The 15,719-nt window shown below is 37.0% G+C and overlaps 1 protein-coding gene across 2 annotated transcripts in view; it reads left to right on the top strand.

Annotated features, from left to right (window-relative positions):
* SEMA3C (semaphorin 3C) overlaps positions 1-15,719 on the top strand; it is a 130,829-nt gene that overhangs the window by 88,288 nt on the left and 26,822 nt on the right. For both annotated transcript variants that reach the window (XM_062581334.1, XM_062581342.1), the window contains exons 8-12: positions 420-562; positions 2,590-2,704; positions 4,801-4,870; positions 7,550-7,694; positions 12,932-13,154. In XM_062581334.1, the coding sequence (XP_062437318.1) occupies positions 420-562; positions 2,590-2,704; positions 4,801-4,870; positions 7,550-7,694; positions 12,932-13,154 (696 nt within the window). The remainder of the gene's footprint in view (positions 1-419; positions 563-2,589; positions 2,705-4,800; positions 4,871-7,549; positions 7,695-12,931; positions 13,155-15,719) is intronic.

Consider the following 15,719-nt stretch of genomic DNA (forward strand, 5'->3'; position numbering starts at 1 on the left):
ATTTTTAAAGGACTTTGTTTATTTTCTTCCTAATGAGTCTTTCAGCTGCTTACTTTTCCTCTTATGTTCTCCCTCAAGGAATCTTTCCTAAGGTGCCCCGATAACTCACTGATTCTTCCCCATTCTTCCTCAAAATCTTTTAATTCCTCTAATAAACTAACACTCTTGCTTCTGCATTTGAATCATTTTTCTAAAGATCTCCTGCAGGATAAAATGAGATGCAGCAGAAATGTAAGACTGCTGGCTTGAAAACATGTACCTAGTGATATATGTTTCATACAGAGGCAAGGCTGGAGCTAAGCTCAGCCTGCCACAGCAATACCTCTATAGGCATTACGTAGCAGTTCCTTAAAGGGGTCAGTAACTCTCAAAACATTAACTGCTGATACTGATGTATCTTTTGGCCTGTTTCATTTCAGAGCCTATATTTGTGGATGCTCATGTTATCCCAGATGGCACTGACCCCAATGATGCCAAAGTCTACTTCTTCTTCAAAGAGAGACTCACGGACAACAGCGGCAGCACAAAGCAAATCCATTCAATGATTGCAAGAATATGCCCCGTAAGAATTGTTTTGTGTGCCAATTTCTTAATTCATAATTAAGAAGAGATGTTATTGAATGCACAGCTAGGGCTTAAGCTTGGTGCTTATATTTAGCTATATCTACACTGATATGACAATGTAGACATTTAGGAAATTGTATATTATTTCTCTGACTGGCTCAGAACAGATATAACAATGTTGAACTTCGAAACTTGCTTTCTTTTGCATATATCAGATACATTTTTTTGCATAGAAAAACTGAACTTTAAAATAGCTAAGGCTTTCACCCCTATACACATCAAATCTTTACAAAAAAATGGAAATATCAGAATCCAGCTTTTAAATGATTTAATTTAGCCTTCAGATATTGTTTTAATTTTTATAGTATTTGTCCTTTCTGAGGTCTTTCATTGATTTATGTGTGAGCCTAACTTTAAGAACATGCACAGAGACATAAAACTAGAGAGTTATTGCTACTCATGTACAGTAATGAATGTACAGTCACCACACTCTTCATTATCTCTTTCTTGTACCTTTAATCAACTATATGTAAAAAATTATTTAAGTAGCTGTTAATATCTCTGGTGACATGGAGGGTTTTATTTTAATGAGAGCAAAATGCACAATTACTGCTAGCCTTTTCATTCTTTCTTTTGGAAAAAGCAGGAAGATAATTGTCAGTTTTTGTATATTCCCTCTTTTTAATCTAAGTCTTCTGTAGGATTAGCTGTTTTGTGATGTTGTGCAGGGTGTAAGGGTATGTCTGAGATTATATTAAGCTCCTTCTTTGGCAAGATGATGATGCATGTGATCTGCCTTATAATCTCTCTGGGTTTTTTTGTGTTTTTGTGAAGGTACCCAAAGGCCCTATTGGGTATTTTGCAAGAAGACATTTCATTGTATTATAGCTTTATAATTATTGATATCATTATAATGAACTCCAGATGATTTATGACAGGCCTTGGACTGTTTAGACTTACACTGAAGTCAGTGGCAAAATCCTAAAGACATGAATACAAGTCTGAGCTAGCCCTACTTGTACCCCATCGTATTCATACATCAACACCTTTGAGACAGACCAGATAGATTAGTACGATGGCAGGAAAAGAGACTCCCCAAAAGGCCCCTTATGAGTGCCTCCAAAAGTCTGATTGCCAGTTCCAGGAGCATCAATGGATCATGCACAGCATTTTGTGTAAATCACATTTCTATAACTTCCTCATTTTCCCTTTTCCCTTCATTTGGGTGACATTGTGATACACAGTTTCCAAGATGCTGCTCTTAGATATGTCCTCACCAGCAAAACGAGCCAGAAGCTATCATCTCTGTGGTGCACTGTCAGATTTAGCAATTCTTTCTCCTTTGCTCCTACGTGAGATGGAGAGCTCCTTGAGCCAGCTATGACTAAGCTAGCTCTGGACCAAGCCAGCTAGAAAGACTTGCAGCAGCACAGAGTGAGCTTGGTGATCCATATTAGGTGTTGTTTCAAAATTTGGTTCAGATCTGCATGGCTTATATTAGCAGGTAGCTTCTGGTCTCTCCAGTCTGGGAAAACAAGCACAGAGCAACTCTCAAACCGCCCTCGACTGCTGGGCACCCGCTGGGAGCTGTGCTGCCCTCCTGCGTGAGCTGGCAGTGTGCTCCCAGCAGAGCTAGCACTAGGAGACAAGCCACATCGAGCATGTCTTCTTCAAAGAGAGGAGGGAGGACTGTAAGGCAGTAACTGATCTCAACTCACTGTTGACTCCGTGACTCTCTATTCATAAGGTAAACTTATTCTGATAGCCATTTGCTGGATGCACAAAACTAAGTGCCCTCCCAAGCCTGCTAGCCTGGCTCAAAAAGTCTCCTCAGAAAACTAGTTTTTATTCTCCCCAGATCTGGAACGTTTAGATGAGGGGGGCTGGTTTAGGCTTATGGTTTTTTTGTATTAGATATTTTGCAGATCATGGATAGCATTAAGCTGAGAAAAATTTGGGAAGATCCAATAAACTGTTAGCTGTGTTGTATTTCATTTTTATGAAAATAACACTCTTTTTTTCCAGAATGACACAGGTGGCCAGCGTAGCCTTGTGAACAAGTGGACAACATTCTTGAAAGCGAGACTTGTGTGCTCAGTCATGGATGAAGATGGAACAGAAACATACTTTGACGAATTAGGTATGGCAAAAAAAGTCTCAAAAAAGTTTTACCTAAGTCCTGCAGCCTGAGCATATTTAAGCATTAAAGTGATATTTGGCCCTACAGAGGTCCGTGAAAAATTCCCCTTTAAGTTTGTGTGACAGGAAACTAAAGATTTCTTCATACATCTCTCTGAGTCATTAGCATTGTATCTTTGAAATAAAGATAATTAGTCTTCACTTTGTAAAGAACATATATGTAAGGAATTAATATTTGTAAAGGAACAGGTAAGTGCAGGCTATTGATATTTTTCTACTATCCAGGATTATGATAAAGGCTTTTTAATGTAGATCTCTTTGAAATTGTTTCTTGTACCACTTTTTAACATACAGCCTTTTTGCAATACAGTTTTTCTTTTTTGGAGGCCTCTATCTGATGGCTGGAGATAATACTACTAAATGTCATTACTGGCAATAACAATAATACCATTAATAAATATAATTTCTTGGAATTTATTCAAACATTTACATCTCCAGTTCTACATGTGAAACAGAACAGACATTCAATTATTAATCTATACAGCAATCATCTAAGGTTTCCTCTCAGTAAGGAATTAATTAAATGCAGATCTTGGTTGTTAAGTGCCAAAATCCATTATCAAAAAGTTTCAAATTCTGTATTGTTCCATAGCTGTGATATACAAAATCATAGTTCTAAATTTAGGTGTTGGAAGATTTGGTATATGTATTGTTATATATAAATATAAGTATAAATATACACATACATATAAATAGCTAATGAACCCCACACTGGGGCTGCATTTGATTGTGACCTCTCTATTGTAATCATCTGTCTCCTGTTGCATTGTTCCTAATCTTCATCAAAACTTCTTCAAAGTCTTTCTGACTTGGTATCATCACAAATATTTGGTGTACTTGTTCTGGTTCACAGATTTCTATGGAACATACTGGAGGTAGAATCAGATTCTAATTTGATGTAATTCAGTACGTATAAGGTACTTTGCCAACTCACTTTCAAAAATTCTTAGCATCCAGCAGCTAATATTTCAGAGCTCCAATTTGCTGGTCCACTCCTATTCAACAAAGCACTACAGCTACATTGTTTTTTGGGTGACATATATAATACAGGATAATATAGAATATGAGGCAGTATGAGCTCTTAGCACAATCCATTGTCAAAGAGGAAGAATATAAACAGTTGTAACCATAATAAGTTGTAAATGCAGAAAACTGGGAGAAATTGAGGGCATGACTCTGTTTTTACCTGCAATGCAGAAGGTATAAGACTGCCAGTGTTGTACGATTAAGTTTTCTGAGTTTGACATATTTAAAAGAATGCCTGAAAATTTCAGAGGGTTACTAAAAGACTAAATTTTAATTAATGGATGGCTTATCCTATGGCAAGAAGCTCAAACAGTTCAATCTTTTTGTATGATTTAAAAGATATCGAAGAGATGACTTGATTATAGTTCGTAAGTACCTTCACAAGGAGAAAATATCAAAATACTTTTTCATTTAAGTATCACAAAAATAAACAAATCCGGGATAAAGCCGGGTAAACTTCAATAAGTTGGTACGGTTTTGCATAGTGAGGTTAATAAATTCACACAGAGTAGGAACAAGGTTTTACGTCTCCATCTACTGTGAAATTACTTGTCATTCATATCTTGATGTGTTTCTCAGTCAAACATGAGCTAATGGAAGGGCTTCTAGAGTGAATACAAGAAGACAAAACACCTAATTCTCCCAGTTTGGATTATATCCAGCTATAAGAACATTTTGTCTTTGGCATACTGCAACTTAAACATTTTCCTACTGTTAAGCAACCTGCTGAAATGAGATCCAACTGAGAGAAATGGGAGAAATGGATGCTGAACATATTTGAAAATCTTTCTGTCTTCAGAAGTCTAGAGAGTGTGCAGTTAATTTCAAAATCTATTTCTGATTTCTGCTAGTACAAGATTTCTGCATATGGTCCATGCATATGATAAGTTTGCTTTTTCCCATTCCAGTCAGAGACAAAACTACCATTGACTTCAGCAGGAATAAAGTCATTGTTTAGACTGGTAAAATAACATTAGTATAACTACTCTTTTTTTTCTTTCTTTCTTACAGAGGATGTGTTTCTTTTAGAAACAGATAACCCCAGAACAACACTTGTGTATGGAATTTTTACAACATCAAGGTAATTGTGGAGATTTGAAAAAAAAATTACCTTGCAGACCTGCCCAATCTTCTATGTTTATACAGAAAGAGATGGTTTGTGGTCAAGACTGTTTTTCACAATTCTATGTGTCTCCTGTGACCAGCCTTTGCATGCAGGAGTAGCAGTTTCATTTCTGAACTTGCAATGAACTTCCGTGGCATCGGAAAACACTTAACACTGGGTGATGGAATCCAGCACCCTGAAGGATCAAATCTAGAATTTTTTAATGAATTAATAAAAATCATTTCCACTCGCGCAGCTGGCAGTTGATCGCACAGATGGCAGATAACCCATGCCAGTTGCAACTGGTTGTGGAAAAGCAGTCTTCTATTGCGTTTGATCACCTTCTTCATCCGCTACAACTTGCAGCCTTCAGCTTCTTGTCATCTGCCAGCAGTATTAGCTTTATGTCCAGATTAAGAAACACTCTTTGAGCTACCAAGAGCAGTGGAAGTACTAAATATGGCTTCCTATGCTGAAACCCCCACAAAGATAGACCTGATGAACCTACAGATCTTGCCATCTATTTCTTTAATTTTTCAGTTTTTTATTGTTCTCAGCATGTGCTGGTAGTACACAGAATGGAAATAAATACTTCCTGTTGGATATACCAATCTGTATTATTTACCTGTTAATATTTACATTCAAAGAAAACTTTTTTTTTAGTATCATGTCATTTATTTGATCAAATTTGCATATTTTAGAGTTATTGCTGTAAATTCCTTTTATGGCATTTTCCATTTAAAAAAAATCTTTGCATGAAAATGATACTTTTTTCCTGACAGGCTTTTCTGTCCATAATAATATACAGGGATCCACATTCTTAGATGTGTGAACCAGCCAGGAAAGTATGATTTTATAATATTTAGTTGGGAAAAAAAGAATCCCATAACTAGTAAACATCTGGTGCTGTCTATATTTTATGATTCCTATTGCATAAAAAGAGAAAATGCTGAGGCTATATTTAGCAGTAAAACCACACTTATGATTAGGTTATGGATGCAACATGTCTCAGTGGAAACACTTTTACCTAATTCTCCTGGTATTCTCCTGCAGTGGAAAAAGGGTCTGAATCAAAGAGCCAAACAAAGTGGCAACAAAGAGAAAACTTTGCATATTTCTGGCCCTCAAGCCATTTTCTCTCTCTGCTGAAGTTTTAACACTCACATGCTTCTCTCTCTATTGAAGTTTTAACACTCACATGCATTTCTGTTTTCAAACACGTGGTTTGTGGTTTATGGTTTCTCTTTCTTTCTTTTTCCTTTCAGACTGTCAATTGAAAAGTGTTGCATAATTAAATACAGCAGACATAATTAATTTTACTGCCCAGCAGTTCCTTTATCTTCAATTCTGTAGACCTCCGTAAGAGAAAAGTATCAAGAGAATCATCTTTCCAAATAATAATGATCATTAATTTTACCTAAACCATATTGAGGCAAGTTATTTTGATGGCATGATCTGCTGTAAATCTTGCAAATAAAACTTCTAAAATCATTAAATATGTTTTTTAAACCTATTAAAATCTATTCAAATTTCCACAAATACCATAATCCATCTAAGAGTTTCCTCCTACTAATACATATAGAGCCAAGAGCAATGTTGATTGTTGGGCAATTGCCAGTAACACTTTCCTAACTTAGACACTATAGCTCATAAATGTGAATTTGAACATTTAATATTTTCAGCTTTCTTCTGTAGTGATCTTTTTCTTCTTCAGTTGAAAACAAAGATTTGCTTGGACTGTCTTCATTCTACAGTTAATATTGGAGTTTCCACTTTAAGATAAATGTCTCAAGCTTCTTATACAGAGGAAGGAAGGAAGATTTAATTCCACTCTAGGCAGTCGTAGCATCACACTGGGAATTATTCCCTTAGTGCTCTTCATCATTGGATGATGGAGGGCATTCAGGGCATGTGCTATCTGAGGAGGCATCAGAGATACTATTTGGATGAACAGAAAGCAGTGAATAAACAGGCCTCCTAGTAGGTGACACCCCTGTTTCTCCTCAGGAAGCATCAACCTTCAGCCCTCCTGAAGGGATCTTTGTGAGACAAAAGAGACCCTCCTCTGTGGGAGGATTTTTGGAGTAGATAGAAGTAATTCACTTACAGCCACAACCTGTCCCCATTTTGTTTAGAAAAGCTGGCAACAGATTATAATAAACTAACCAACTGTAGCTGTGCTGGATGTTTGATTAACATTCTAGCCATGTATTTTGGATGGCTTATGAAAGTCTTGTGATTAATATATTGCTATGGAGTTCTGAAAACCTATACCTAGGTTGGCAGCACAAAGTTTATAAAACCTTTGTCTCACCAAAGTCAGCAATATTTTTGCCACTGATTTAACTCAGGCCAAGTTATATTTGTTTTATTCCAGAGTAAGAAATTCTTTTGTTCCACTAGTGGCATAATACTTCCCTCCTTCCTTTTTCAGGTCAGTGTTTGAAAAGGTGCTCAGCCTTAAAGAGTAATGCTGTATATTGGGAAGCTAAAACAGCTGATTGTTAAATACATTGAATCCATGCTGTAAAAGTATTAAATTGTATGAAATATGTTATTTTAGGGGTATCTCCCATCACTGGACTGTACATGATGACAGAGAATTATGTAAAAGATCAGAGATTAAAGTGCTGGCTTTTTCTTACTCTCTTCCAGCTCCATATTCAAAGGCTCAGCTGTGTGTGTGTATCATTTATCTGACATCCAAACCGTGTTCAATGGGCCATTTGCACACAAGGAGGGCCCGAACCACCAGCTGATTCCATATCAGGGCAGAATTCCATATCCACGACCTGGCACTGTAAGTACAGAAGATGTTTATGCAGGCTTGCCAATTTCTTGTCCCTGTTTAATACATTAGTAAATGTTATTTATTCCAGGAGAATGGACTGTATGTGATTTTGACATTTAGTTGCAGTTCAGAACAGTTCTGTTTGCCTCTCTGCTTGCCATAAAAGTTGCCTAGTATCTAGCAGGATTCTAAAAAGAACTAAAAACAGTGCAAAATATTGATCTCTCCTGCCCTTTTTGCCCAAATACTAATAATTATTTCATTAGATGACAATAATATTTTTAAACTATGCACATTTACATTTTGTGTGCAAGTTTGAACAAAACATAGCTAAAGAAATTAACATATAGAGAGAGTTTGGGGAGTTTGTACTCTACAGTCTAGATCCAAACTTCTGTGTCTTCAGTGTGTGATTTCCCTAGTTCCCCATAATTTAGTAGTTCCATCAGGGCACTGGGGAGCCCTAGTAGGACAACTTGGCTTCTGAAACTGTCATTTGACAAGGTCTAAACAGTGTCAAGTACTGAATATTAGAGAAGAGATATGGAAATAAAGGAGCTGTCATGACAATCTGTCCATAGTAGCCTTTCTTAGTAAGACTGCTTTGGCATCCCTTGAAAATTTGTCAGGACTTGATTTCACTGCATCATTGATTGTAATAATCATCCAATAGATTCTGAAAAATGTGAGAGCTAGCTTTGGTGTCAAGGTTTTCAAAATTGTCCTAGAAAGGTTCTTAAACAGATTCCACCCCCCCCCCCCGCCACTTTACAGTGTATTCAAATGCAGTGTTGAGGTAGTTTTGTGTTAGTTCGTGTTTATTTTCTCATGTACTTACTGTAGTTTGTGTATACTTACTTTTTTGACATGTTCTTACTTTAGATGTAGCAGAAGTACCAAGTCTAATATTTCCAGTTTTAGTGAACACTGTATGAAGTTTCTCTAGAATGAAGTGTGTCAATGTGAACTTTCATTGTTTCTCATGAAGTTTTCTTACAATTGCTTATGTATTGGAATTATGTAAGCGCTCACAAAAACATAAATCAGCTCTCATCTATATAGTTCTATTTTTACTTTTTTTTTAGATTACTGCTTTGTTGCTTCTCCATTAATCAACAAAATTACATGTTCTAACTTTGCAAGGCATTGCAGAAGCTTTAAGCACAGCAGTATTTTGTACATTTTCTTCTTTGTGCTGCAGATCTTGTTCTTCTTTCTCTCTCTCCCTCTCTTTTACGCTAATGCTCAGATAAATGCAATAGCTCTGCCTGTTCTCACAGTCCTTCATGACATTTTAGTCTATTTTTTACTGGCTGCAAGATTTTGAACTTCATGTCCCCAGATCTCTAGATTTAATCAATTCTAACATTCGGTCAAGTTCTAATGCTAGCATTCTTCTTTGCCATACAGCTCTAATCTCATGTGCTCACTGAGAATTTAAGTTTAAACTTTACAAAAATACAAAATAAATGATCCATTTAAACAGGAAGTTTCCTGTCCTTGTCAGGAGTCACATTTCAGTTTTTTGCTACTTGAGAATATAGTATTTGTGTGTATTTTCTCAATCACTGCCATGTTACTCTGGTTCATCTCATAGACGCTTATGAGGCCGCAAAGGGGCCTGAAGGAAGTGGGCAACACATTGAAAAGGGGAAAAGATAATTCAGATTTTGATTTAACATGGTGACAGAAATTATCTAAGCTTTTTAGATATGCTGATGAGCTCTGAATCTGAAAAAAAAAAGACGACTTAGATTATAGCTCACAACAAAGATAAAGGCAAAAGAAGTTAGGTGGTCTAGCATTAGACAGAATAGAGAGCAGATAGAAGGTTATAAATATATCATTAGTTGTGGATCACAGTTAAATCTGAGAACAGAATTTATGCACATTGTTAAGGAATGGATCTGATTGTATGTCCAGTTGAAACTCTTTTGGGTTTAGTTTAGGTTTTGTTGTTGTTGTTGTTGTTTTTTTTTTTTTTTTTTTTTTTTTTTTTGCCAAAAAGTTCCCCCATTTTCCACATGGAGCAAGGTCTTTTTTTCAATAATGTCAAAGCATGTATAAAAATCAGGATATGTGTGTTTAGGTGCTTATAAGATGTGTTCAAGGGCTTAAGTTTGATTATCCAAGCTTGAAGACTATGGGACAGGAGTTTCTTTCTTCTGGAGTGTATATTCTAAAACGCTGGACTAGACAGTAATACATTTTTATATAACATGGAAAATCCGAATTACATTTGCCTAAAGAGATATTCATACTAAACTGTTGGACAGAAGTGGATATTTGTTGGGTTGCTGTACATTGGATAAATACCGAAAAGACTTCAGTATAGCTTCAGTAGCATTAAATAAAGCAATATGTTCATTTGGCCATAATCAGTTTGGCCTGCAGTGTTTGGCTGCACTTCACTAAATACAAATCGTTTCTTATTTTTCCACAAGCTAAACTGACTTAAGGAAAAAAATACATAATTGGCAAGTTCCTACTAAGTTCAGTGATGTTTGAAGATAGTTTCCATTTTTCAGAGTTCACAGAAATAATTTTTGTACCTACAGCATGCTGGAGAATATACTGTAAATTAAAGGATTTTTTTTCCCTCTGTAATCTAAAACTCTACAGTAATCAACTGTGTACAGAATTCTTGTGTACTGAGGCCTTGAGTGAGGTGTGAAGGAAGCGCTTTCAGTCCCTCCAGGAAAGGGGTAGCTTGTAGAGTACTAAAGTAACATCTTTTGGTTTGTATTGGGTTGTATTTAGGCTGTTTCACAATACATAACAAATAAATGAATGGGTTAAAGAAAGTTTCCAAGGACTTGCTCAAAACAATTCAATTTAATGTTTGTATCTGAGTTTTTAGACACAAACCAGGCCAGGTGAACCGAGCATGGACATTTGGTTGTGCAGGAAGTCACAGGCAAACATCTTAGGATCTCCGAGTCTATAGTGGTGGGAGGATGGATGGTATCAGAGAAAAGTTTTCTTTCAGCTAAGCTGTTGGAATAAGAAAGGTTAATCTGGGCTGCAAGTGAAACAGAACCACTCTGGAGCTGGAAGTGGAGTCAAGCAGACCACTATCAAAAAGAATAATCTCACTAATAGCTCCCCAAATTATGAATACAGTTCTCTTCTGAGCATTGTTTGCTATCTGAGCAGATAGCTCCACACATTTCCTGGAAGACTGTGGATGAAAGGTCCAGAGATGGAAGGCATAGCACAAATGAGATAAAAAGAATTCAGTTTTGTAAGCGCTCATAGAGGGTTAGCATTTGGTGTCATTTCTGATAAGAGTTAAATCAAAACCCTCAGGAAAAATGAGAGTACAGAAGAATCAACTGTAAAGATTGTCAACTGGGAAAAGAGACTTATATTTGGGTGGAGTCCTGGTTCTTCCTGATGAAGGTAACTGATGCCACAGCAGTTTCTTTCAAGCAATTCCTACTAGATCAGTTTACTTTGTATAAATAATTAAATACTAATTGAGCCAGAAGCTACTTCCTAAGCTTGGGGTGAGGCTGAAGTCCACTCTCTACTTGGTTCCCCGTATTGCAGAATGAATAGTTATTTAGGTGTGCAAAATGGAACAGCTTTTAGCAGTGAGGGCAAAACGGAGACTCCTGCCTAGTGGTTAGAGGGCTCCCCTGGGATGTGAAGACCCAGTTTCTAACGTTTGTTCAAAGCAGGTAGGTTGGACGCATGACTCATATATCCCCAGTGAGTTTCCCAGTTTCCCTGAGTATGATTCATCCTATGTAATTTTAGCCATCTGAAAGCCATCTAGTCTGAATTACTGACTATAGAGGAAACCTAGATGGCTAGCTAAGAATAAATGCCTGACTTTAAGACAGCAGACGTCAGGTGAGGTGAATCTCTTTGTAAGCTACTGGCCTATTTCTGTGTCTGTGGTTTTGACCAGAAATTCCTTCCTAGACTAAGAATTGTCCTCACTGAAATAAGCACATTTCCGTGAAATATTTCAGAATAATTCAGCATTTTCCACCTGGAAAAAAATATTTTTTGAAACATTTCTGTATAGCTCCAATATTCTGAGGAAAGGCTTATGGCTCAGAAATCTACTAAGGGAAAAAACGGGAGCTCAGGAGCATCAATAAGAAGTGGGGTAACAGTGGCTGAAGAAGTAATGAAAACTAGCATCAGTGTGTCCAGCGCAGTGGAGTAGTTACTGACATTATTTCTGATTTCTTTTCACTCTATTTACTTTTAGTTTCACTCTCACTTACCACCTGAGGTTTCTAAGATTGATTTGATTTCTTTATGAAGCCCAGAATGCCTCAGGCCTGATAACACAGATGGTTCCTTATTACATTTAAAGAAACATCCAGAGTACTCACCGACCTCTGTTATTTCTCCCTGGGTACACAGGGAAATGGTAGACAAGACCCTGTGAATAGTCAGCTTTCTTAGGCACCGGAGTACACCACACCACCCCCTTCAAGCCTCTGATTTTGCTTTTTCAATTGAAAATGAGTGACAGGCTGTTTCATTGTCTCATAATCAAAATAATGGGGAAAATAGGGAAGCTAGAGCATGATAGCTCCTCGAAGCCTTTTCTGACTAGAGGGATATTGACAAACAATACACAATTAGATTATAGATTTTACTTTTGGGGCTTGGGCTAATTCTATACTATCTGCAAAAGTTTGGTGCCTTCTCATACCAATCACCTGGGTTTTTTTCAATAGGCAGCATATGGAAGTATAAGGAATGTGGAAATAGGTCCAGAAGTATGTATCTTTGCCATCAGCCTAGATTTTAATAGTGCAAAAATATGTTTGTGTTTGCTATATCTGAATTGATGGGAGTTCAAAGCATAGCTACTCAAGTACTTCATTTCCATTTTTTGAATATAATTATTTTCAGACAGCATCTGAAGTGCTCCTTTGGGAACTTTGTCAACTATAAGTCAATATTTGTAAAGAGCTTGGAGATGAAAAGTCTCTGCTCGGGTAGTAGTGGTTCATGGCTGGGGAAGTGATATTGAGACAACTAGTGTCTCTGAAGCCTGTAGGCCATCAGCAGGCATGTGTTGGGGGTCTGCCCTTGTGAGCAGCTGACAGGTCAGGAGAAGCCACATGGCCTGGATGGTGGTAGTGAGGTGACTCCTGGGTTTGTTGTGTGTGCCCAGAGGAGGGATTGATTGCTGCAGAACTCTACAGCAGTAGAGAAAGTCAACTAATTAATCAATAGATGGTAAGCATTATTAAGCAGTACTGTGCTTCTTACAGTGTCCAGGAGGAGCCTTCACACCCAATATGAGGACAACCAAAGAGTTTCCAGACGATGTTGTGACCTTCATCAGGAATCACCCTTTGATGTTTAATCCCATTTACCCAATCCACAAGAGGCCATTAATAATTCGAATAGGAACAGACTACAAGTATACCAAGATTGCTGTGGACCGTGTGAATGCTGCTGATGGAAGATATCATGTCTTGTTTCTTGGAACAGGTAAGACAACCTTACAACAGTCATTTTCCTGTACTGCATTATAATTTACAATCAACTCCAATCTGTACAATTCATTGCCTTCAGAAGTGTTTGTGTAAGCATATTTTTTATTTTTAAAAAAGCTCTACGGATATCCACAAATTATGTTCTCTATTTTCCATGCATTTTATGTTTCCTATAGGTCTTAATTATGTACAAGAGATATAATATATTGATATGGTTTTTACTGGAAACAGAAATCAACACCAGTGTATATGGTATTTGCTATAAACTATAATACTCATCTTGAATATGCTTTGTCTGCAGTGTGATTCCACTAGCATTATTGGAGTATGATGCTCTCTAACTTTAGTAAGAAGACCAAAATCTGGCTTTGTATTCTTTTGTATGCTCTCATCATCATTATTTAATATATGCTGTGTAAGCTACTCCAGAAGAGAAAGACAATCTAATCAGCATGTTGCAAGGGCAGAAACAACAACTTCACAAAAAAGTAAAAACGTGTAAGTATTTAGCAGAGGGAAAGGAAACAAATAGTTAGAGTTTCAGCAGTAGTGGACTCAGAGAATTTGATCCAAGTGTTCTAAAATAATTTCTTTCTAACCTGACTTACATTTCATTTTTAGTTACATCAGATTTGAATCTGGTATTATGCTTCTGAAGTCTGAAAGGAACAGGTCAAGTGATTCTCATACTGATCAAATTTGATTTTCCAAAATATTCCAATATGAATCACATTATCCTGACTGGAGCAGACAAGCAGTGTAGTACTCTGGCTAGACCCGAAGATTCATTCACATCTGAAACATCCTCTGGCTTAACAGAGCATGATAGGCACAAAGGCTTCATCACTAATCTTTTGCTATAAATGTTTTCAAGTAGAACAGAAGAACAGGAGAATAAGTATAACTCTGATCATCAGAATATAATAATGAGACGGCTCTCATTACTTTTATGGTTCACACACTATTGATATCCTGGTTGTTTTGTGCTTATAGAATAACCATTTCTGCTAGCACGCTCACCTTGTAGTCACCTTGTAGGCATGGTTATGACAGAAGAAGCTCTAGGTAGTGAATTACAGTGAGAATTTGGTCATTTTTTTGGTCTAGGAATATTTGTTTTCTTGGTTGCCAGGTGCTAAATTAATATAAAGATGTCTTTGAAGATTTTTTTGATTCTGCTTTTACTTGTAAAGTCATTGGAAACTACCCAGTTAAGCTAATTAGAAAAAGGCACTGTTGTTGGCTCTGCCCTCTATCTTACAACAAGTAACCATGTTTACTTTTTAGTTTAATGAATGCAGCTACAGTTCTTGATTTCTGAATCTATTAGGGTTATATTCCTTCTTTCCTAAGAAGTGAATAAAACAGAGCTTGTAGGCTGCTGTAGAAATATCAAAAGTGTTAGTAGATATTGTCCCTACTATTGTTACATAGCTCTGCCAGAACTCTGCCTTAATAAGAAGGAAGGTTTGATTTTCTGCATTTTGCCATATAAATGGTTTAGCATGCTATAACAAATCTTTCAGATGAAAGTTTAGGTATTTTTTTTTATATATTACTGCCCTTAAGTTTCCAACGTGACAGTTAATACTGGAAAGTATAAATATGAAATGCTCATGAAAAAGTACAGTAATGATATTCAGTATTTCAGTAATTCTTTCCAGTTAAAATTTTCAGAATTTTTTCAAAAATTAAGACCAACAACTGATGATGTTGTGTGGAGAAGTGTATGTTTTAAATACCATATACTCCGGATAAATACCTACTGAAACCAAGTGTGTTGAATAAAATTCAAGTTAACTCTTTAATATTGATTGATAATTAATTGATAAATTGGCCTTTCATAAAACCCTACTGCAAGAGATAAATACAGGTCATTTATTTTTATAGTTTAATTAGCCTCTGACTGCAGTTAAGTGACCAGCGTGGCTCGTATATGTATCAGTGGTCCATTAAAAGCATTAACATGCCTCAGCTTGTGCCTGTGTTTGGTTAATCCTCTTCTGTGTATCAGCACAAGGTTCATTCTGGGACAAATAGGTAAACTGTAGTTCCTGACATTTTGCAATATTTGTTGCTTTTAAGTTCTGGGTTACACTGAAGGCAAGGATCCTTGCTCGCTCTCATGTTAGTTGAGGTGGGGTAGTCACTGTTTTTTTCCAAGCAGGGCACATTAGCAGCTTCCCAGTTCTTCAGAATAAATCGATGCAATGAAAGTTACTGCGTTTCTCAGCTCTTTTAAATGAAAGTGATCAAGTTTCAGCCACCGAGAGAAGCAGCTCGTTTTCTTTGTTCTGTGCTTTCTGTGAGACTCGAGAGGATTTGACAGAGATATTAACTGTCAGAGGGGATGCAGAAGGGATTTGCTATGGTGTCAGTTCATCCTGGAAAATGCAAACGCCACAGTGTACGGGAGAATTTCGTGCGGTAATTTCCTCGGGAGCCAGGCGCCCCACAGCCGCAGACAACGGGACTTGACACCCGGTGACGACTGCGCTGAGCTCTGCTGATGAGTTGCTGCTGCTGAACTGAGATGTTGCCAGCCATGTCTGTCACTGTC

Source organism: Rhea pennata, chromosome 1 (genome assembly GCF_028389875.1).
Source record: "Rhea pennata isolate bPtePen1 chromosome 1, bPtePen1.pri, whole genome shotgun sequence".
Classification (NCBI taxonomy): Eukaryota; Metazoa; Chordata; class Aves; order Rheiformes; family Rheidae; genus Rhea; species Rhea pennata.